This window comes from Mesoplodon densirostris, chromosome 4 (genome assembly GCF_025265405.1).
Source record: "Mesoplodon densirostris isolate mMesDen1 chromosome 4, mMesDen1 primary haplotype, whole genome shotgun sequence".
In the NCBI taxonomy this organism is placed as follows: Eukaryota; Metazoa; Chordata; class Mammalia; order Artiodactyla; family Ziphiidae; genus Mesoplodon; species Mesoplodon densirostris.
Genome location: NC_082664.1, coordinates 34687796 through 34711701, shown reverse-complemented (window position 1 = coordinate 34711701; position 23906 = coordinate 34687796). Strand labels below are relative to the sequence as shown.

Sequence of the window (23906 nt, the reverse complement as noted above, 5' to 3'; positions counted from 1 at the left end):
AATAATTAATTAATTGATTAATTATATTTTTGGCTGCAAGGGTCTTGGGTCTTCGTTGCTGCGCGTGGGCTTTCTCTAGTTGCGGCGAGCGGGGGCTACTCTTTGCTGCGGTGCACGGGCTTCTCACTGCGGTGGCTTCTCTTATTGTGGAGCACGGGCTCTAGGCGCGCGGGCTTCAGTAGTTGTGGCTCGGGGACTCTAGAGTGCAGGCTCGGTAGTTGTGGCGCACGGGCTTAGTTGCTCCGCGGCCTGTGGGATCTTCCCCAACCAGGGATCGTACCGTGTCCCCTGCATTGGCAGGCGGATTCTCAACCACTGCCCCATCAGGGAAGCCCCTGTCCTGACCATTTTTAATGAGCAATATTTAAAAAAAAAAAAGTGTGTGCTGATAAATAGGCTAATTACACCTCTGGACTTAAAAATGAGAAGACAAGCCACATAAATTCTCTTCCTTAAAAAAACAGCCATTTCAAAAGATTTTCTTTAATATCATAAAATATTTTCATGGACAGGTGAGCTAGCAAACACACATGCACCAATGTGCCTTTGACAAGATTATCCCCTACCCTCACCCTCCCACTCCACATCAAGGTGGACATGAGATTGGAGAAATGAATACAGCAGATGGTACAGATAGAAAAAAAAAAATCGATAAAAAGGATGGATATAACATTGTGCTTGGTTATTTTCCTATGTCACAACAAAACAAAACATTTCGGTGCAAATAGTTAATTTTTCCTCTTTTCCATTTAAGTCTGGTGGAGAAAAAAATACTTTTTCTATAATAAAATATGTGGTTTTTTACTTTTTCTAACGTAACTTTTTTTCTTTTTTGCAGAAAATAATTTTGTAAACTGTCACTTCGCGGTCTGGGAGGCTCGATGCCACTTGGGTCCAGCTCGCCCCTTTGGAGGCGGAGCGCGAACCAAACCCGGCGGGAGAGGGGGGACAGCTGAGGCGCAGAGCTGGGTGCGCATGGCGGGCGGGGGCGAGGGCGTGGGCCGGCGGGAGGGGGTTAGAGGTCACTCTCGCCGTACAGCGCCGTGGAGAAGGACATGTAGTCCAGAGCACCTGGCACGGCGTCGGGGCCGGTGTAGGGGGCCATTCGCGCGATGCAGTACTCGGCCTGGTCAGGCGGCAGCTCACGGCGCAGCTCGTCCACAGTGATGTAGTTCTGCGGAGAGAGCGCGGTCAGGACGGCGGGTCAGGGCGGCCGTAAAGCAAAGCGGCCGCAAAGGCCAGAGGCCGTAAACCTCACTCGTGACATTAGGTACCCTGTTCCGTCCCCGTTCTGGCCCTGTCCTCCTACTTCTGGATATAGAAATACGTGTGTGTGTGTTGGGCACATACACACACGCACATGTATATTACACATTCATATGTACGTATATATGTGTATGTATATAAATATAAATGATATATACATATATACAAATATAACCATATACATGAGTGTATATAAATATGTACTATATACATATACACATATATAACCATATACATGTGTGTATATAAATATGTACGCTATATATACATATACACATATATAACCGTATACATGTGTGTATATAAATATGTACGATATATACACATAACCATATATGTGTGTACATACATGCACATGTATATTGCACATACACATGTACATATATCTGTATGTGTATGTATATAAACATATACGATACATATACACATATATAACCATATACATATGTGTGTGTGTGTATATTTAAATCCCCTTATAAGTTTTCCACTTCTATAACTACTTGAGGCGGTTTCCAAGCTAACTGGAAGTGCTAACTGCACCTGTAACCTTCCAGGTATCGCTCTAGCCCGCCCCGACCACAGGCTGGAGCAGGATCAGCAGCACCGAATCTGGTGGGACAGAGTAGGGCCCCCCACACCCACTCAGCTGGGCTCCGAGGACATCACCCACTTCCTGCAAATTACATGAGCGTCAATCATCATCAGATAGCATCATCGCCACAGACAGCTATCTGAACCGTGTCTGCAAAATTTGGACCTGACCCCCACCTGGCCTGGTTCCCAGTCTGGGTCTCTGCTTTCTCCCCAGCTTGGGCTTGCTCATGAAAGTCTACTTGGAAGCTACTTCTTTTGGGAGCTTGCGGCTCCACAGGAGCTCAGGGGCTCTGACCCACACGGCGGGAACCCGTCCTGTGTCCTACTTCTGCCAGAGTCCCCCAGGAGCCAGTCTGAAGGAGGGAGGGGCTGGCCCTCAGGTCACTTCAAAAGTCAGAAGACCAGGTCCCTTTCTGGGCCCCGGAGATCTCCTCTACAAAATGAGTCACTTCAAGGAGGTGGCTTCTCAGGGTCCTTCCAGCTCCAAAGTGCTGACGCTAACATGCTGTCCTCGAACTTAAATCAGACCTTTAGGAACCACTTTGTGGGTTGAGTCTTTATTTCCATATAGATTGAAACATTGCAGAAACTATACTCCCTATTGGCTAAGGAAGGATGCCATAAGGATTATCCTGTGAATTTTTCAGACAGGGAACCTGGCCTCTAGATGCCTCTGCCCCCAAATTCCCCTGGATGCTCCCACGTTTCCACTGTCAAGCAGGGCACTGCAGGGAACTTGGGAGATTTGGAAAATTGAAGATGACTGCTGCTCAGGGTAGAAAAATGAGACACACGCTTCCTTCCTGCTCCCCACCTATACGCCATACCTTGTGCCCAGAATGATATAGGGGCGAAGTCCAAGTTCCCAGATGGACCTTCCATCACCCAATCACACACTCCACCTGACTGGACTGCCCTCCACCACCCATCATTTCATCACCAGTATCTCATCACAAGTATGACATGCAGTGTCCCTGGCAGGGGACCCCCTTAAGCTAACGCTGTGTCCTAATGCCTTAGCTGATCCCAAGACATTACGGAAATGGGTAGGGGTGACATCAAGGAGGCCCGGGGCGGGGGGAATGGAAGAGCAGTGGAGGTGCTCACGACCACCCCTCCAGATCAGTCCGCCCCAGCATGGTGCCCACACCACAGCAGACGCACCTTATCCCCAGCCAGGATCTTGAAGGAAGCCATGACTTGGTCTGCTGTATCTGTGTCAGCCGTCTCACGGGACATAAAGTCGATGAAGGCCTGGAACGTCACTACCCCTAGGCGGTTGGGGTCCACAATGCTCATGATGCGTGCAAATTCTGCCTCTCCCTGGAGGGAAGAGCCAATCCCAGGCCTGTCATCTTCTCAGCCACGGTCTCCTCTCTTTATGGACCTGAAGCCCCTGCAGGCTCAGAGTAGCCTGAGGCTATTAGAGAGGGCAAAGCAGACCCCTGACCTAACCTGGGTTGTATTGAGGGCATGATAGGAACATAATACCCAATAGTGAAGACCCAGTTCAGGCTTCCCACCCTCTACGGATGCCGTGATTCCTCTTGGAGCAGAAATGATAATGCTGATAATAATTAATGACAGCAACAGTTAACACTCACATAGCATATACTATATACCAGGCACTATTCTAAGTGCTGTGCATATAATTCATTTAACCCTCCTCACAACCATATGAGGTAGGTATTTATTTTATTCTTTCCATCAGGTTTCCAGATGAGAAACCTAAGGCCCAGACAGGCTTAGTGACTTGCCCAAGGTCACACAGCCAGTAGGTAGAAGTGCTGAGACTTGAACTTGGGTGGTCTGCCTCCACCACGCTGTACTTTCTATGTGTCAGACATGGGCACAGCACTCACGAGAGTTCTTTCATTTAACCATTACAACAGTAGGGCAGGGTTCCCCTCACCTTATCCGGGCCCCCAAGCTGGTGATGGCAGAGCTGGGATTTATTCCCGGGTTCCCTGTTTCTAAAGCCCATGCCCCTGCCCCTCTGCTGGGCAGCCCACGGGCTCTGCACTCTGCACCACAGCCCAGGCGTCGCCGGGCTGCCTGGCTGAGGCCCCTGTCCTGCTCAGAAGGCCGGCACGAGGGCTGGCAGCTGAGAAGGTTGGGGAGGGGCTTGAGGAAACGGCAAAGGGGCAGCGGGCCTGGCTGGAGCCGTCACGCGGGCAGAGGTGGAAACCTCCACGCCCACGCGAGACGAATCAGAACCAAGCCCCACCCAGAGCGCCCACCACCAGTCCTTCCTGGCAGCCTTGGGGTCAGCCCCACCATCCACAGTGGGAGAGAAAAGGCCCACCTCCACTGTAAATATCAAAAGATAAACCAGCAGAGAGAGGCGAGAAGGCCAGGTCTCTGGGACACACACAGGCCCTGCGGCTGGGCTCAGCCTTCAGGGCGCCATCTTCCCCATGGACCAGAATCTTGAGGCCCCTCTGGGGAGGGCACCCTGAGCCTGAGGGTCTCCAGCCCGCCACGGCCAGGACTCGGCCTCTCGAGTAAGCTGGCTGCCCCTGGCCAGAAAGCGGGGTTTACATTACCATGTTGTAACCCATGGAGATAAGGCAGGCGCGGAAATCATCCGTGTCCATCATGCCTGTCTTCTTCTGTGGGGCCAGTGGCACCGAGACACAAGGAGGAAGGGCCGGCCGAGGGCCAGGAAGACATGGCCCAGGTGGCCAGAGGGGAGGTCGAGGTGTACGGTTTGGGGGTCAGGAAGGGGAGAGGAATGTAGGAGGAACAGATGCAAATACACATCCGGGGGAAACGTCCACAGGAAGAAGGAAGACAGAGCAGGGAGATGCAAAAATCCGTCCACAGGATGGAGAGCGGCGAGGAGAGAGGAAGGTGGGCACCGAGCAGGTTCCCACGAAAGACAACCGAGGGCAGAGGTCGGAGTAGTGGGGGGAGGAGCCCGACACGGGCCAGGGGGGGACAGCAGGAGACGAGCCCCGCGGCCCACAGGAAAGGGGAGACAGGGAGATCCAGACAGAGAGAGAAAAGAAAAAGGAGAAACGCGTTATTTCTCGCCCCCGACGCCACCCCTGAGCGTGCTCCATGCAGGAGGCGAGTACCTGGGGGTCGTTGCCAATATCATAACCCAAGCTGATGAGGCAGGCTTTGAACTCCTCGGGACCCAGCGTGCCGGAGTGATCCTGGGGCCGCCGTGCGCCAGCCAGCGAGCCATGCGGTGCCAGGGAGGTGGAGGCCGTGAGGGGAGGGGTGGGCCATGCCCCGGTGGAGGGTAGCGAGTGTGGGGAGACACAGGGACAAAGGCATGCGGATGGGGAGGGCGGAGGGTGGAGGGTCGGGGGAGGAGGAGGAAATAAAAGTGCACACAGTTAGACACACAGACGAGGCCCAGGGGCCCTCTCCCTGGCACACTCAGCCCTGCTCCGGAAGGCAGGCCACAGGGGAGCACGGTGAGCCACAGGGGTAAGCAGCTGCCTCACAAGTGCCCAGCCCACCTCCGGCCCTGCTGCCCAGACCGGGGTTTCCAGGAGGGTTCCACCCACCCAGGTGCCTGGAGGGCAGTGAAGCAGGCAGGGGGGGTTGGGTAGCACCTAAGCCCATGCTCCCACCCCTTGTGGCCACCGCGAAGCCCCAGGGCACTGGGAGGGGCAGCCCACGCAGAACTGTCCTGTCCCAGAGCTATAGGAGGAGAACCCAGGACTGACAACTCTTGACACCTCCGCAGAGTGTCCCAAAGGCTACAGGGGGCCGGGGGGCGGGAGGGACCCCCTGCTCTGTCCTGAGGCAGAGGCAAGGGACGGTCCCCACAGCCAGCGGACAGCAGGCCTTCCCTTGAGGCTATGGCAGCCTGGCTCCGGGGCGTGGACTCCTGGTCGCAGGACACCAAGGGTCAGGGGTCAAAGGCTCTCTCCTTAACTCACAATGCGAGCACTCTCTCCAGGAAAGCGGGGAAGCTCATGGGATACCAGGACAGCTTCTAAGCCTGGCTTGGTGTGGTGCAGTCAGGGCAGGCTGACAACAGTTCCTCCTGGCCACCCGCCCCCTACTTGCCCAGGAAGGAGGCCCACGTGCTGGGCAGTGCCCTCCAGGGCCCTGGGGCAGGGGCTGGGGCTGCCCTGAGCGAGTGCAGGGGGCGGGGCTCACCCGGTCAAAGTGGTTGAAGGAAGCCCGGAACTCGTTCATCTGCTCCTGGCTGATGCCCTTGGCATCCCTGGTCAGGATCTGGTTCTCCACCTCGTTGATGGTCCTGGCGATGGTGGTGAGCAGCTGCTCCCAGCCCACGCGGATGTGCTGGGGGTGGGCAGGGCCTGTCAGCAAAGGGGTCCCAGGCCTGGGCCACCCCTGCCTACTCCTTCCCCTGACCACCAAAATGGCCAAAGCAATCGAACCAGGCCTTCTGTCCAGATTTACAGGGTCACCAGAGGCTGGGGAACCAGGACAAGGACAACCCACCAGGACAGAGGACCCTGATGATGAAGCGGGAAGCACAGGAGGGTGGTGGCCTCTGCCTGGGATGGCAGAGACCACAATGACCAGTGTGGTCAGGTCAGGAAGGAGGGCAAAGTTGGCGGCAGGAAAAACTAAAGGACAAAAAAGCGGGTAATTGCCTGAATATCCAACTCCATAACCTCACACACATGCCTTCACGGTCAAAACAAGTAGGTCATTTAGAAAGCAGATGTCAGGCCAGTGTTTGGAGACCACCAGCCTCATAATCACCAGGCTGTTTGTTAAAAATTGAGATGCCTGGGCTTCCCTGGTGGCGCAGTGGTTGAGAGTCTGCTTGCCGATGCAGGGGACACGGGTTCGTGCCCCCATCTGGGAGGATCCCACGTGCCGCGGAGCGGCTGGGCCCGTGAGCCATGGCCGCTGGGCCTGAGCGCCGGAGCCTGTGCTCCACAACGGGAGAGGCCACAATAGTGAGAGGCCCGCGTACCGCAAAAAAAAAAAAAAAATTGAGATGCCTGAGCCCCATCCCAGACCTAGAGAATCAAATTCTGGAGATGGGGCCTGGAAATCTGCATTCTCAACAAGCTCCTCGGGAAATTCAGAAGGCACTGAGGACTGAAGACCCAGAGCCCCAGGAGTGAGGAGAAGCAAGTATCCCCTCACTTAAAAGCCAGAGTTTATCCTACTATGACCAGTTTTCTTGGATGACGGGTAACCCCCCACCACTACCCCAGCCCAGGATGGTGGAGCAGAAGGGGATCTGGGGCTCCCTCTCTGGAGAAGCAAGGCTGGTGCCACCCACCTCCATGGTGTAGTTGGTGTGCTTGTTGTCGAAGATGAGCGCCTCCTGGATGAGCTGGTGGTCGCCCTCCAGCTGGTCGATCTTGGGCTTGTAGTTGACGATGCTCTTCTCGTATTGCCGCAGGTGGCTGAGCTGGTCCTCCAACGTCCCGTGCATCTCAATGGAGATCCTCCCAATCTCCTGCTCACCCGGGAAGGAGGCCCTTGTCAGACCGCCCCACTCTGGGCCCCTGGGGTGGAGATTGGGGCCCCCAGGTCATTGGCCAACCCCTCAGATGATTCTTGGCATGGAAACAGCATCATAAAGGAGTATGACCAGCACTGTTCTCACCGGCTGAATACCTCATGTCTCTCGGGCACCTCTGAGCCTTAGGAAGTGGATGCAAGGTCAGCTGCTAACCTCAATGTTCACCCCTCGGCTCCAACTCCCTTCCCAAGCCTATTCCTGGCTACCATCCATCTCAGGCACTCTCCCACTGAGCTGGGTTCCTCACAGGCTCAGCGCACCTCACCTCCCTTCTCAATGGCCGTGTTCCTGCTGCTCTGTTCCTAGGATGCCTGCCTGGCCCACCTCAATCCCACCTGTCTCCGTGGTCCAGGACTAATCCCCGTTTCTGTCAGTCTTTCATCCATGTAAACACACCTTGCTTGTGCACTCAGTTCAACTCAGCAAATATATCCCGAGCACCTACTATGCACAATGTGCTAAGAAGGTGGGGGTGGGATGCAGGGAAGACACAAACATGAACTCGATGTGGTCTCCACCCTCAAGGAGCTCAGAGGGACACCATGCTCTAACCCACACAGTGTCCCTTCCTTATCTACATCACCCCAATACCTGGCCCAACAATTCAGCAAAAAATTCCACACTTGCCCAAAGCTCGGTTCTCTCTCTGGGGAGATCACCCTGTCTGACCAAGCTCACGACTCAGGAGGAAGGGAGACTTGGTCAGCCACATAAGCCAAAGGGCAAGCCGAGTCCGTCACCTAGGCACTGCTCCTTCTGTGGGACCTTCTCATGTGACTCTTTAGTGGTGTCCCTGTGTGGGTATTTGCTCTCAAACCAGACACCGGAATCACCCCACAGGCCTTCCTCGCATAGACTCCGGCCCCACCCACAGGGCAGCAGACCAGACTCCACAGTCCCCACAGGTCCCGTCCCAGAGGAGACAGGGCAAGCCTGACTGGCTGGGATGGTGCTGGGAAGGGTGGAAACCCTCTCCCTGCTTCCCACGATGGGCCCCACCTCCATCTTGGTCTGGATCCAGGGCCCGATGACGTTGGCCTGGGCCGCAAACTGCTTGCGTAGCCTCTCGTTGTGCTGCTGGCGGGTGTGCTCCTCCGTCAGGGCCTGGTCCCTCCGAGGCACCAGTTGCCGTACCTGGGGCAGGAACAATCATGGGACACTGGGATGGGCCAGCCATCTGCCCCCACTTCAGAAGAGGAAATGGAAGAGCCGTGAAGGGAAGGGGCCAGTCAGTGAACACGTTGACCTGTTCTAGAAATTCAGCCATTCATTCACTGTCATTCACTTGACAGATACTGAGTACTTACTATGTGACAATGAAATCAATGAAAAGTCAGTGAAAATCAACAACACACACAGACAAAAATCCCTGCCCCTCTGAAACTTACAGTGGCTCCGCCAATGCCCCACCCAGCCCTTGGACTCACATGGTCCCATTTGCCGTTGATCTCCTGAGGCGTGATGGTTGTGTAGGGGTTGGTGCCCGCCATGTTGACGTGGTAGGTCTGGACAATCTTGGACACCTCATTGTGGATGCCTAGGATGGCCAGGCGCTCCTTGTCAGCATCGGGGAGGGTGGCCTTGAACTGCTCATGGGCTGTGGTCAGTCCCTGGACATAGACGGGCATGCAGGAGAAGCACAGTGACTGGGAGGGAAGTCCCTCCCAGTCACTGGTGCCTTCCGTGGGCAAGAGGAGACAAGGGAGACCTGCAGGCCCCAGGGTAGAGGTGGGTGGAGGGGCCACCGGAGGCCGGCCCCACACCAGCTGGGAGGCCCAGCGGTATCAAGCCAGGGCTCTCGCGGCTGAGCACCAGGATGGCCGGGCTGGCCACGGGAAGGTGCCGACAGCTTCACGCTCAGGACTGGTGAAGTCAGCAGCAACCCCCTGGGGGGCGTTCACCACCCCACAGTCAGGTCGGGGACAAGGGGTGCTCCAGGGCTGCTCCTCAGGTGACCTCCCCCAACACACGTTCCTCAGCACTTTGCAAAACCTTTTTCGTCTGACACTCTGCAGCTGTACAAAAGAACAGCTTATTGCTATGAAATGGGCTCCTAAATAATTGTTAGGTTAAAAATATAAGGCTCAGGGGCTTCCCTGGTGGCGCAGTGGTTGGGAGTCTGCCTGCAGATGCAGGGAACACGGGTTCGTGCCCTGGTCCGGGAAGATCCCACATGCCGTGGAGTGGCTGGGCCCGTAAGCCATGGCCGCTAAGCCTGCGCGTCTGGAGCCTGTGCTCCGCAATGGGAGAGGCCGCAACAGTGAGAGGCCCGTGTACCACAAAAAAAAAAAAAAATATATATATATATATATATATATATATATATATATATGTATGTATATATATAAGGCTCAGGATACAGTATATAATAAACTTTTTATAAATAAAGGGATGTGGAGAAGAACATGTTAATAAATAAATGTGCTTGCCTATACAGAGACCATGTGGTCATACTGCTCACCTCTGGGGAGGGGCACTCGGGGCTGGGGGACAAGGAAGGGAACTCACTGCTTAGCCTTTTTAGCTTTTAGATTTTATACCATGTGCATATATTACTGAGTCAAAATACATAAAATGCAAAGCTTTCGAATCTATAACATCCTGGGGATGCTACCCTCAGTCCTCTCCTTACAGGGGCAGTGCTGCAGGAGTGTGGGCCATGGGCAGCTGGGGAGCCGGCCTCCGGGGGCGAGGCGGGGGCGGCAGCACACCTGGATCTCCTCGATAGTGTGCACGATGAAGGTGTCCTGCAGGTCCTCCATGGCCCCCTCCATCCAGTTGTTGAAGGGTGCGGCCCGCTTGGCATATTCCAAGTACAGCTGGTCAATGGTCTCCAGCAGTTTCTCTGTCCGCTGGGAGTGCCAATGGCATGGGGGTGGGGAGGTGTTTGGCAAAGTCATGTCCAGAATCACCACGTCCCCCCACCCCTATTCCCAACAGCCTTTGAGATCCTCCGGGCCAGCCCAAAGGGGTTCAGGTCTGGAAGCACAAGACTAACTCAGACAGAAAGAACAGGCTCTCTCTGAGGCACTGGTTCTTAATCTGGGGTGTATGGACCACCCCCCAACTGAGTCACCCAGCCTGGGCCCCAGAGAGTATGGTTTGGAGAACAAGAAAGTTCTCAAACAGCTGGGGTGGGGCTGAGTACAATAAACTGGGAGGATGGGATATGATTAGGACATCTTCATCAGGGCAAAGGCCAAGTCCAGGGTCAATGTGAGCCTTCCACAGGCAGGCCAGGCCTGGGGAAGGTCCGGGGAACCCAGTGGAGCCTCTTAGCCCAGAGCAAAGAGAGTCACGAAGCTGGAAGGGGCACACAGAGTTGCTGAAGGCAGGCCTCCATCTCCCTCGGGGGCCCTCACCTCCAGAGCTTCCCTCCGCTTCTGGGTTAGGGCCCCCAGATTGTCCCACTGGTCACAGATCTTTTGGCACCGGGCGTTGACACTGGGTGAGTCGTAATAGTCCAGCTCACTGGGAAGGAGGAGACAGGAAGAGTCAGATGACCCAGGTGACTTCCATGACCTGCTCTCCTCTCCCTGGGGCTGGAGCGCCGGTAGCACTGGAAGGCCAGGTGTGCTCTCTTCATGAAGACCTTCCAGGACTCCCCTCCCACTCTCAACTCCTTGGCTTTCAGGAGACCGCTGGCAGGAGACCAGCGAAGACCAGTTCTCCTCTGCAAGGGCCCCCACCCCAACCCTGCCTGTAGGCCATACCAGTCTTGACCCCAATGCCCAATGACAGGAAGCCACTAAGACCAGCCGAGAGCTCAGAGCCAAGACTTGGTCATCCTCTGGTCCCACACCAGTTACAGGTGAGGACCAAAGGCCTGGGACAGAACGGTCACAGGCTATTCCCCACCTGGGGGGAACGTCCTTAGCCTTCCGTACGGATGACTTTTCAGGCCACGCTCCCACCTCCCTCGGCGCCCCTGTGCCCGCTGGGCTGGGCCTACTTGAGCTCCTGCGCAATGGCGGCGATCTGCTCCACGCGGTCCTGGTGGGCGGCCAGGTCGCTCTCGAAGGCCTCGTGCTTCTTGAGCAGGGCCTTGATCTCCGAGAGGGTGGCCGTCTCGTAATCCTTCTGTCGCAGCATGGCCTCTTTGCCTGGGGTCAGAGACAGGGCACAAGGCTGGGCGGGAGCCGGGAGGCCCCACCTTCTTGACCCCAACTACCCACCCCTCAGGGCCCGGGAGCTCCACTTCTGGTACATCCCGAGGAGGCGTGCCCTACGCGATGATCCATTATCTGCAGTTCGAGAAAGCAGATGTGCAACTGGAACACCCATCCACGATGGGGCAAGGGCGGGAAAGTCATTACTTTCCATGGAGCATGTCAGGGCCATCGGGGGTGGTGATGTACAAAGGCTATGCAGGACCAGGAGGGGAAGTTAGGGCGTAACATGAACTTTATAAACAGCAGCAAACAATGATCTATGCCTGTGGTATAACCAGGGAAAAACAAGCCAAGCCCCTCAGGGATACCCCATCTTCAGAGTTTCTCCAGTCATAGTTGCTGGTCCCAAGCAGCCCAGCAGGGACCCCTCCCCTCAATTACGCTCAGTGTGGGTAGCGTGTCCAGTGCACTCTGCACATAAGCCATCAGTGGCCAGAATCTTCTCCAATCATCAGGTGCACTGCCCTCCCTTTTTAGGGGCAAGGCACACTTGGATTTCTTGGATTTTTGTTTCCCAGGAGGAAAAGGGGATGAGAAATGACCTCCCAGACTGTTGTTAGATGATGGTTATCAGCTACCCTGGGAAGCAGCTGCTGCAGGGCAGGGGCTGACCTGGCCCTGCCTGCACTCCCACCTCCTGTGTTTGCACCCCTCAGGGATGCTCAGCCCCTCTCAGTAAATGAAGGCTGGGCTGTGAGGTGAGGGCTTCTTTCCTTCTCTCTACTCTTTTTTCTTTGTCAGAATAATAATATGACAAGTTTAGGGAAAAAATATCACAGATGAGCCCACTTATCTGCTCCTTTTCAGTCTTGCCTTATATGGATGTTGTGTTAAAACCATCGGGTGTATATACATAAGGTTTCCTGCTTTTAAAATACTCAGCAGCACATCATCAGTTTCTACTCTGGCTCCAGCGGCTTTTATATGAGCCACTCTGACGGCTGCATAACATTCTGTCGCATGGCTGAACCGTCACTGGCGTAACCACTCATTGCCCATGGGGCGTTCAGGCCCCTCAGCTTGCACTATTGTAGATGGTCTCATCGCAAACATCCCAGACATGTGACTTCAGCCATGCTTAGGGTTAATTTTTTTTTTTTTTTTTTTTTTGCGTTACGCGGGTCTTTCACTGTTGTGGCCTCTCCCGTTGTGGAGCACAGGCTCCGGACACGCAGGCTCAGCGGCCATGGCTCACGGGCCCAGCCGCTCTGCGGCATGTGGGATCTTCCCGGACCGGGGCACGAACCCGTGTCCCCTGCATCGGCAGGCGGACTCTCAACCACTGCGCCACCAGGGAAGTCCCAGGGTTAATTTTTTAGACAGTCTCAAGAAATGGAATTCCCGGGTAAGCGGGCAATAACAGTCAAGCGTGAGTATGTGTAGCCAGACTGCTGTGCCCAGCAGCTGTGCCGGCATCTACTACAGGCATGCCAGCACCTCTCATGACCTTGCTGGTGGCTGGCAAGCTGGCGGGGCCAATCCTTGCTCTGTACCTTTTGGCAAGCTGCTCCTTGGCTCCGGAGAGGACATGATAGGAGCATGTGGGTGAACAGGTGCAATTTCCACCATCCCCCTTCTACTCCGCACATCCACGCTTGGATAGATAGCTCCGTACATGCGCAGTGGAAAGTGGGGCAGCAACCTCGTATCACTGTATACAAAGCTCAGCAAACCCCCTCTGCTGAGTCAAGCACACTCCTATCCCCCACCAAGCCGCGCTACCCCCAAGTGGCCGTCCCTACTTGTCTCCAGCCTAATGTCTGACGATCACAACAGAGCTGAGTGGGGGTGTCTTAGGGCACTGAGCTCCACTGGCCAGTTGGTCTGCCCCAGGGGCTCCAGGTGAAAAGGCTGCAAGGCCCTAGGATATCAGCAGCATGGTCCCCTCTCCAGCCCCAACCCAGGTTCTGAGGAAAAGACCATTCCAGGTATGATCTTCTCTCTTTGGCAGTTAACCTTAGCTGCCAACAAGCAGACACCAGACGTGGCCCCAAGAACCTCCAGGTCAGAGTGATGGAGACACACAGGTGCTAAGGCCAGGGCTCCAGGCTACTACAGTGGGAGGCCAGAAACCGGAAAAGGGCAGGCATTGGACGGAAGATATCAAGGGCTACCATTTACTGAGTGTGTTATATGTGCCAGGCACCCAACTAAGCATAAAATGCACTTATGATAGGTAAGCATATAACAACCCCATGAGGAGGTATGCTGAGTTGAATAGTGTCCCCGCAAAACTCATGTCCAACCCAGAACCTCAGAATCTGACCTTATTTGGAAATAGGGTCTTTGTAGATGTAATTAGTTAAGATGAGGTCATACTGGATTAGGGCGGGCCCTAAAGCCAATGACTGGTGTCTTTAGTAGAAAACTGAGAGGCAGATTGAGTCACAGAGACCCAGAGAGAAGCAGCCACGTGATGATGGAGGCAGAGATTGGAGTGATGCTGCTACAAGCCAAGGAACACGGAGGACTGCCAGCAACCACCAGACGTGGGGAAGAAGCATTGGACAAGCTCCCCCTCAGAGCCTCCAGAAGGAGCCAACCCTGATGACAATTCACTTTAGGACTTCTAGTCTCCTGAACTGTGAGAGAATGCATTTCTGCCCTGTCAAACCACCCAGTTTATGGTAATTTGCAGCCCTAGGAAACTAATCCGGGGGGGTACATCATCACCTGCATGTAATAGACAAGGAAACAAGACCACTGGTCCAAGCTACACTGCTTCAAGGTGGCAACGTCGGGGTTTGAACCCCAACCTAATTCAGGGAAGAAGAAATCATTATAGTGACAAGAATAATTAACACATATATAGCATTGTACTATGCCAGGAACTCTTTTCCGTGCATCTAATGTATTAAGTCATTTAACCCTCATAAACCTATGAGGTTGGTACTATTATTGTCCCCACTTTACAGATGAGAAAACTGAGGCAACCAAAAGGCTGATGAACTTGCCTAATGTCAAGGAACTAGCAAGAGACAAAACAAAACAAATGAAAAACAAGAAAAAAAGGAGTTGTGGCTGTTGGTTCAGCATGAAAGCCAGACCCTTGGAGTAGGGGGCAGGGGCTAGGCTGGCCTTACCATCTGTCCAGGCCTCGTGGATGGAGGCCTTCTGCCGGAACTTCTCTGCCAGGTGGTCGAGCCGCTCCAGCCTCCGGATCTCATTCAGCAGCCACTCCTCATAGCCCTTCTCTGCCTGCTCCAGGCAACCCCAGGCGTTGTTGATGTCCTGTTAAGGATGGGAGGCACAGGGTTAGCCCGCCTGGGCCCCTGAGACCCCAGAGCTGCTCCATGCCTTCCAGGAGGAGCCTCCTCCCCAGCTCAGCCATCCCCGTCCAGCCCACACGGTTTCCCAGGGCTCCCGGGCACCAGGCCTCCTGGACAGAGAGTGGGGCCGCCCAGCTACGGGGTGTTGGGTGTGCAGCTCAGTGGGGAGAAAGCCCAAGGCCCTCTGTGTTCCAGGACTGGCTTCTGACAGGATTCTGAGCAATCACAGAGGTCACAGGGCCAGCCAGGGAGACAGAGTAACAGACTGAACGAGGCAGGCAGGTGTGGGAGCCTCCCAGCCTTCCCGCATTTCTGGGTCCACTCATGGGCCCCAGCCTCCGGGCCCTGGGCAACAGCCTGGAGCCTGTAGGGACCCTGGCCTGGGTGAGCCAGCCAAGAGTTGCCCAGAGATAGTGACAGGTACTGAGCATAAACCCACAGGCCTTCAGACAGAGAGCCACTGACAGGACCATCCCCTACCGTTAGCACAAGGGCACCCCTGGGCAGTAATGGCTGACCCAGCTCGAGTGCCACCCAGGTCCCTGCCATGTGCCAGGGGCCACGCTGCATCCACCCAGAGGAGGGGCTTTAAAGCACAGAGCACCCTCCAGCTAGCAGCAGCTCTGGCCATCTAAAAACTGCTGATTCATCCTGGAACCTGTAAAAGGACTGTAATTTTCCAAACTGCATGTACAACGTCACAGCCTTTTTCCTGTCCCCCAGAGTCCCCCCAGGATCCTGCTTCCTTTTCCAATGCTGTTTGCATGCTTCTCCCCTTCCCTTCCATTCCTGCCTTATGTGCTCATGTCTCCTCATCAACTCTCCATTGCAAAGGGCAAAAGCTCTACCCTGTTGAATTTTAAATTTTCTTTTACATGTTTCTCTGGCTCATAAAATTTCTCAAGTTCTGAGGAGAGGGTAAAGAGGGAGGAATAACAAAAAGTGACATAAATGAAGAAAATCTTATGACATGGAAACCTGGTCACAATATATTGTTGTTGTTTTTTAAAGCAGCTTATTAATTAAAACATGCTTTAGGACTCCCTTAAAAATTACATTTACAGAGACTAAAAGAATCTCTTCCCCCCCAACATCTTTTAAGTTGATCCTGGGTGGTAAGATTATGAATAATTTCTATTTTCTGAATTTTGCTTATTTATACCTTTGAAATATTCTACCAAAAAATCTATTACTTAAGGTAATAAAAAAATTTTTTAAGATTCCATGAAAGTGAAAATTATCCTTATTGCTATTATACCCTGTTTGGTTCAACGTGTCAAGAGAGATTCTGTTTGCAAAGATGATTTTTTTGAGGGGTCGGGAGGAAGGTACTGGGGGCAGATCTAAGTGGATGTTCAGGGGTCTGGAAGGGCAAGTCTGACCCGGAATGGTGAGGAGAGAAGGGGTCCTGTTCCTGGGGAGGGAGGGAACCCCACATGGCTGAGTGTGGGCTGGAGCCTGGGCGGTCACCTGGAAGGGAGAAGTGGTCTCTGGAGCAGGGTGGGCAGGTAGTGAGCACACCCCCCAGCCCTGCCCCACTCACGATGCAGCATTTGATGGTGACCGGGCACAGCTCAGGGTGGGGGAAGTCTGGGTGCTCACCGAGACCATCCTGCCCTCGGAGGGCATGAAGGCAGGCCGGTTGCTGAGGCGCAGCTTGGTCTGCAGCGTGTTGAAGTTGATCTCTAGCTGGCACTTTTCCTGCACCTTGGGCGGCTTGTGCAGGCGCCGGTAGTCTCGGAAGTCCTCCAGCTTCTGCTGCATGGCGTGCATGGTGTTCTCGGGCGCCCGGTTCTCCAGCCACGGGATGGTGCGGCGGATCCATTCCAGCAGCTGGAGGGAGCGGGGAAGGATGCTGGGATGGGGGCAAGGACTGGCCTCCCTCTCCTCCTGATGCTGGGGGGGCATCTCTCCTAACGGCACGCTCTTTCCCAACTACCACCCCAGGCCACTCGGCCAGGTTCCAGGGTGTTCCCTCTGAGAATCAAAGGCCTCATGAAGCCTGGCCGCTAGGGTATGTTAACTCACAGCCAGCATCACTCCACCTCCCTGCTCTGCCAAGGGGAGACCTGGGGGCAAGATAGCTCAGCTAAGAGCAGGAGACCCGAGTTCTATTTCTAGGTCTACTACCTGGCTGGTTTCCTTATCTTACCATGAAGGTGTGAACACTCATTCCCTGAGGCGCCTGCCACCTGACCTTCTAGGATTCTAGCATGTGGATCCCTGACTCAAAAAGGAAGAGGCTGGCCTCTGGGGCACAGGCAGGGATTGTTTTCCTCGATGAGGTGATGGAGGAGGAGTGGAAGTGATGAGAGGAACGACCCCTGCAGGGTACCAGGCACGTGGCCTGAACTAACTCATCTGAATGATGGCAGAGCTACTTCGTCATGGGGTTAAGTACTGTGATCCTGCCTCAGGTGGCAGAGGAGGTAACCAAGGCACCGTGAGGTTCTGTGACTTGCCAAGGTGACCAAGGTGGAATGGTAGCACAGGGATTAAATCCAGGCACCTGGGCACCCGAACTTGGGTTGTCACTATGCTGGACGGCAGGTCTGATCTACCAAGAGGCTGGGCTGAGCTGTTCAGAGGGCTGAATTCTTCTAAGGAAGAAGCAAGTGGAGCTCTAACCCAAATGCAGCCAATGGCAGAACAGCAAATCCAGTCCTGTCCCCTCCTGTCCCCTGGGTGGGCCCAGCTGCTAAGCTAGCCTGAACCAGCACTGATTTCTCCCCCTTTCACACCGTCTCAGAACTGCACACTCCTTTTCTAGTCCAAGCAAAACCCCCAGAACAACAGTACACTCACTGGTCTCGAAAGGCCTCTGAGGTCCCTTAGCACAGCTTTCACTTGTTAAGTGAAAAACCCAGAGAGGTGAAGGGATTTCCCAGGCTTAAGCTCGGTGATAGAAAAAGCCTGGAACTCGGCTCTCCAAAGCCCAGATTGGCCCCGGACCCACCCTCTGCTTTCTGGGAGAGCAGGAGCACAGCCGAAGCTGCCCTAGGAGGACTGTTGGGGATGAGGGATGACACCCAGCCTGGGACTGTGCCTGGGCACAGATGTGGAGGTACGGGTTCGGGGGCCCCCTCGTCTCTCAGGGTAGGGTGGCGGGGCCTTGCTGGGGCCAGGCCGGGAGAACCCAGAGGGAACCCACATCGCTGGCCAGCTTCTCGTAGTCTTCCATGAGCTGTTCATTCTCCTGGTTGACGGCCAGCACCTTGCAGATGCGATTGGCGGCTGTCTCGGCCTGGCAACAAGACAGAGAGGGTCACGGTCAGCCTCACGACAGCGGGAGCACCTGGCACATGCCTGCGGTGACGTCTCCCCCCGCCCCTGCAGATCACGCGGTTGGAAGGCACCTCCCAAGACTGAATTCACAGGCTCCTCGGCATCCTCTCTGCCAGCCCGGGCCGAGTCCCACAGATCAAGTGAGCCCAGAAGGAGATCTTAGCGGCTGAACTGGGGGCCCCTGAAGAAGAGCCTAAGTTTGAGATCCAACACGTATGTTGGGAAGAAACTAATCCAATGACTGGTAGAATTGAAATACTCAGCTCAGGTGGAGGGGTGAGAAAATCCATGCCCATCCTAGAATTCCAAACTGGAGACCCTGGGATTCCCAAGGCTCAGGCTTTCAGACTGGCTTTGCCAGGATCTTGGAGATGCAGGAATTCAAATCTGGGAGTCCTAGAATAAGGTGCTGATAAGGAGCGGGGCCTCTCAGGACCCCTGCAGAATCTCTCTAGGCTCCTGGCCCAAAGCCCAGAGAACTTTAGAGAAGCTGCAGGAATTAAGGATCAACCCAGCACAGGCAGGATGTCCAGAAAGCAGGCACGGGCACCCCTGGGAAAGCTAAGCGCACATTCCACACCAAGTGCTGGGCCAGCAGACACCCGACGTGGGCGTTGGTGGCGAGAGGAACTAAATAGGACTGAACGGCAATCAGATGCAAAGGCCCAGAAACCCCAGGGGACACTGCTTCTCCCGCTTAGAGGGCACTGTGCACGCGACACCAGCAGGGCCAGGCACTCCTAAACCCACTTTGCTCAGGTGATTTTTTTTTTTTTTTTTTTTTTTTTTTGCGGTACGCGGGCCTCTCACTGTTGTGGCCTCTCCTGTTGCGGAGCACAAGCTCCGAACGTGCAGGCTCAGCGGCCATGGCTCACGGGCCCAGCCGCTCCGCGGCATGTGGGATCTTCCCGGACCGGGACACGAACCCACGTCCCCTGCATCGGCAGGCAGACTCTCAACCACTGCGCCACCAGGGAAGCCCCAGGTGATCTTTAAATGCAGTTCTTGTGCACATCCTAACCCAAGTGCAAGGGGAGGGGAACTCGAAGCCATTTTGGGGTCCTGTGATAGGAAGACGGCCTAAGGGTGGCAGCAGGTAATGCCAATGAGCAAACAGATAAGCATCCTGGGGCCCCGGAGAAGGGTGACCCTGCAGATGGCAAAGGTTTAAGGGGGAGAAAGATGGGACCTTGCACCCGGTTGATGCACAAGACAAAACGGGTTTCAACTGCAGCAAGATAAACTGAGGCTGGGCATCAAGAAGTTGTTCCTGAGGATGACGGTGCTTTGACTTGGGAAGGAACAACTGAGAAGATGTAAATGCTTTTTCATTGCAGAACTCTGCAAATAGAACACACGCCCACCAAATCAGGTGATGCGTGGGTGACTGCCAGGTGTGTGTGCGAGGGGGCAGGATGAGATCACCATGAAGGTTCTTTCAAGCTCCAAGAGAAGACACTGCACCCTCCAGGGCGAGATGTCAGGGCGGGTGGGCCTCCAGCGGAAGCACTGTGGGCGTGGCCAGAGGGGGAGCTGAGAGTCCCAGGTCTCAAGGAACTGAGACAAGCAGTCACATCCTTAGATCCTCACCCACTGCGCCCCAACCTAACTCTGTCCTGGAGATGCCAAGGCCACTTCTCACAGGACCATCAGGAACTCCTGACGGATCGTCCTTCCTCTAAGGAACCAACAAGCAACCATGGGGGATCCCAAGAGGCCATAAGGAGAGACATTCCTTCCTGGAGCCCGTCCCAGAAGATGTGGGGCCCCGGAACAAGCAGGGTCATGGGAATTGGGCTGATGTCCCCATGAAGCTGCCCCAGGAATCTGCCTGGAGTCACCGGGGCCACTTCTCTTGATGGCTGGGGAGGGGACCCGGGGAAGGCCAGTGCTCTCCCGTGTGCTGACATGTATGTAAGAATGTGGGGTGGCTGCAAAGCCCCCAGCCCAACATACTGATCAAGCAAGTAAGAATCACAGGTAGCCCCTAATCATCGGCAAGAAACAGCTGCCACTGTGATGGCGAATGGATCAAGCCCACCTGAATCGTGTTATCCTGCTGACTCATCCTGAGATCCTGGGCTCAGAGGCCGTAAGCTTTGATTGGTGTGTCAATTTGTGAACTTGGTGGGCTGAGTGAGGCCTGAGCTCATGGGATTCTGGAAGACACGTCCTGCGGGCCTTAAGGGCCTTGGCCGTCCCTCAGAGGCCCCAGGGTCAAAGGGGGCTCCTTTTGGATGAGGTCTCAGGGAGTTCCCGGGTGGGCCTCCTGGGGACTTTTTATAAAGATCATCAAATGGGCTGAGAAAATATTTTATAGAAACAGGCCAAAGGATGACTTCCAAGTGCCAAAGGAAAAGGTGACTAGAAATTTGTGTTGACCCTTCCATGGTTTGTTCTTTTGTTTTTTATGACCCACTTTAAGGTGTATTGTTATACAACGTAATACAAAACAATGTGCTTAGTTTTATATTAGTTATTTGTTTCTAAGTTATGGATTATTAGCCCCGGAGGGCTTAGCTATCTTCAAATGAAACCCTCAGCTACCAGGCCAAACTGCCACTCTACTAATCAGTATCAAATTAGCTGGTACAGGTAGTCTGGAGAGGAAGCAGCCTCAATGCCGGTGATATCAAACAGCCAAATGAGGCCAAATGACGCGCCATGGCGCGGCCACCCACCACCTACAGAGTCATGCGAGTGCCACGAAGATCTCATCTGTGACATTTTTAGTCAAAAATTTCCCAAGTCTAGCTAGAATTGTCCATTTCCTTCCTCCCACAGCTTCCCACTGCCTAGTCTTTCTCCATGTCCCAAGTCAGCTCCCTGCCCTGGTGTCCCTGCCAGCGAGGCCCCCAGACAGAAGGGAGCCAACCCCACGGCACTCAGCCCTGACCCCAGCTACCGACTCTGGCTTTGCCCCCAATCCTCACTCCAGGCAGTGGGATGGACATGCTCTCCTCTGGAGGCTGCACCGTCACACCACGAAGCGTCGCACAAGCTGTGACCACCTTCCTCAACCTTCCCTGAGCCTTTCAGTTGCAGATCCCCACCACTCAACCCTTAAGACCCTCAAGCTCCAGTGTCTCCTGCTCAAGAAAGCCTCCATGTCCCGCAGCCCTGCAGCGCCCCTCCCCTGCTCAGGTCTGCAGCAGAGCAGAGATTAGACCACAGCATCATGAGCTTCTTTTATTAAGAGTTTTCCCAGATGGACCATGAATCCCTTGAGGGCAGGAACGGGGTTTCTTTCCCTTAGAAGATTCACAACCAGCTGGCGACAAATGGAAGGCTGCAAACAGCATCATCTACTCCTAAAAGCATCCAGAACCCCCTACAGCAAGTCCAGTTCCTGCCGTAAAAGGCTGTTTCTCAGAAACAGTTCCCAATAGGCCATGAATGTTAAAGCAACAAACTACACAAACTGGTTGCTCACAAGCCATTCTAAATCCCTCCAGGGGAAGAGGAGGGGAAAGGAAAGCTGAGAAAGAATGAGAACCAAAACCAACACATCAAACAGGAGTTGGTCCTCATCTGACTAGGAACGTCAATCACACACACTTGCATCCATACAAGTACAGTATCCACACAGGCACACAAACACGTGTACACCTGCATGCACGCATGTATTAGACTCAGCTGTCTTTCTAGTTCCACCGCCCAAGGCTTGACAAGAGAAAGACAGTGAAGAGGATGCAGGGCACTGGGCGTGGGTTTCAGGAGACTTTCCCCCATTGGCTCCAGACACGGAGACAGTCAAGACAAGAAGAGCCTATGAGTCTGAAAGACTCCTCCTTCTTCCACGGGAGAGGGGCAAGATTCCCCTCCTACTGGCCTGCTGAGCTGTAAGCAGTTGCCTGACTCCTTCGAAGTGGGATGGGAGGGGCAACTCTGGGTGAGGCTCCTGACCCAGGACGTGAGAGGAACACCCCCCCATTCCCACCCCCCCACCCCATCCCCCCAGCTGGTGACCTTGTCCTCATGTATGGACAAAAGGAGCATGAAATGATTGCAACAGGGATGAGTGAGAGGGTAGAGGGCATGGGGGGAGGTGGTATGAGATTTGGGAGGGAGAAAAGCAGGCTGCTTCACACACACACACACACACGCACACGCGCACACACACACACACGCTCCCTTCCGAGCATCATCAGCCAGGACACAGGGAAGGCTTCAGAGACAGGGAAGGCCAGTGTCAACAGGCATGAAGCCCAGGAGAGAACCCTGCAGGAGCAGGGGAGGAGGAGGAAGGAGAGCTGGAAAGAGGGGAAAGACCACGGCCGAGAGCTCAGCCTAGCCCTGGGTGCAGGCAAGACTCTGTGTGGTTCTCAGGGCTGGAGGCCCAGTGAGGCAAGTAGATAGATGGTGCGCACATCCTGCCTAAAAGGTGGGGTGTAAGAGGGGCCAGAAGAAGCTGACAAGAAAGAGCAGCAGCAGAGGTGGGACAAAGAGAAAGAAGAAGCAAGGGGCAGGCCAGAGAAGAGGCTGAAAAGGGCTGGGCCTCCTGGGGATGCTGGGACACCCAGGATGGGGAGCCTCCAGGCGGGGCTGTTTCCTGTCAGGCAGTACCCATGAGGCCTGGAAGGAAAGTGAGGAAGGTCTTGGGTGCCCATCCAGGCAGGGAATGGGGCTGCTGCTACCCCACATAATGCTTTGAGAGATATATATATATATATTTTAAAGGCACCTCTTCTCTAACGGACCTCTATTGCAAAACTGTCATACTTATTCTGTTAGAAGACATTTTTACTGCCATTTGCAAGATTATTTTTGTAAAAAATATTCAAATCTTCATGGTCTGTGGTGCACACAGGGCACCCTTGGGTAGCATGCAACCTGCACCACTGTCCCTGGCAGGCCTGGTTGGGAAGGACCAGGCAGGACTCTGAGCCTCTGGACTGGACACCAGGGGGAAGGCAGAAGACTTCGCCCTGCCCTGGCTGCTGGGTAATTTGAGAGGGTAGTCTTGCTTAAGCAGATGGAGGGAGGGAGAGAGAGAGGTGAGGAGGTGCTGGATATTTAAGACAATAGGCAGGAAGCAGAGCCAAGAACTGTGCTGCTTGGGATAAGGGCTCTCAACTCAGTCCAGGGAAGGCGCTGAGACCGCAAGCTTCTTTCCCATTAGTGGCACCTATTATGCCCAGCGTGTAGGGACAGAGATGCAGGCCATCCAGAGGCTGGCGTTCTCAGGCATCTTTAAGTGTCCTGGCTGAAGCTCAGAGAGCATCTTGCCCTCCTACAAGGGGCTGGGGTTGCGGTAGGGGGAGGGGGGCTTTTCTAATCCCGCCTTTCATTCCAGGGGCTGCAGTTCCAAGGGGCTGCGGCTGGAGTATCCAGGGCGGATGGGAGAGATGGGCAAGTGGGCGCTGGGAGAGAGGGCGAGGCCGAGGGAGAGCTCACCTTCTGCGCACCGAGAAGGCGTGGCAGTGACATGAAACATTAGGTCACATGGCCTTCCCATCCGGCCTTAGCGTGCCTACACATCTGCACAGAGAAGGAGAAGAGGTTGAGAGAAGAAAGTAGGCAGCAGCGGCGCAGGACAAACCCAAACAGCCATGGTGGACAGAGCACACAAGACAGACAGACAATGAGGGAATGGACAGAAAGAGAAAATGAGATGATGGGAGGAGAAAGGGGCTGGGGTGGGAGAGAGAGAGGGAAGAGGTGGGGGAAAAGGGGCTGGGGTGGGAGAGAGAGAGGGAAGAGGTGGGGAAAAAGGGGTTGGGGTGGGAGAGAGAGAGGGAAGAGGTGGGGAAAAAGGGGCTGGGGTGGGAGAGAGAGAGGGAAGAGGTGGGGAAAAAGGGGCTGGGGTGGGAGAGAGAGAGGGAAGAGGTGGGGAAAAAGGGG

The 23906-nt window shown here is 54.6% G+C and overlaps 1 protein-coding gene across 3 annotated transcripts in view; it reads right to left on the bottom strand.

The window, feature by feature from the left end:
* Window positions 1-463: 463 nt before the first annotated feature.
* Window positions 464-23906, bottom strand: part of ACTN1 (actinin alpha 1) — a 99142-nt gene continuing 75699 nt past the window's right edge. Inside the window, exons 9-22 of one of the 3 annotated variants that reach the window (XM_060095942.1) lie at window positions 17929-18021; window positions 16380-16610; window positions 14592-14739; window positions 11289-11439; window positions 10699-10807; window positions 10048-10188; window positions 8764-8946; window positions 8336-8470; window positions 7091-7270; window positions 5983-6129; window positions 4941-5021; window positions 4407-4472; window positions 3025-3183; window positions 464-1174 (exon numbers count right to left, since the gene is read on the bottom strand). In XM_060095942.1, coding sequence (XP_059951925.1) covers window positions 1016-1174; window positions 3025-3183; window positions 4407-4472; window positions 4941-5021; window positions 5983-6129; window positions 7091-7270; window positions 8336-8470; window positions 8764-8946; window positions 10048-10188; window positions 10699-10807; window positions 11289-11439; window positions 14592-14739; window positions 16380-16610; window positions 17929-18021 — 1983 coding nt within the window. In that variant the 3' untranslated portion in view covers window positions 464-1015. The remainder of the gene's footprint in view (window positions 1175-3024; window positions 3184-4406; window positions 4473-4940; window positions 5022-5982; window positions 6130-7090; window positions 7271-8335; window positions 8471-8763; window positions 8947-10047; window positions 10189-10698; window positions 10808-11288; window positions 11440-14591; window positions 14740-16379; window positions 16611-17928; window positions 18022-23906) is intronic. The other 2 variants (XM_060095943.1, XM_060095944.1) reach the window with 2 other exon arrangements.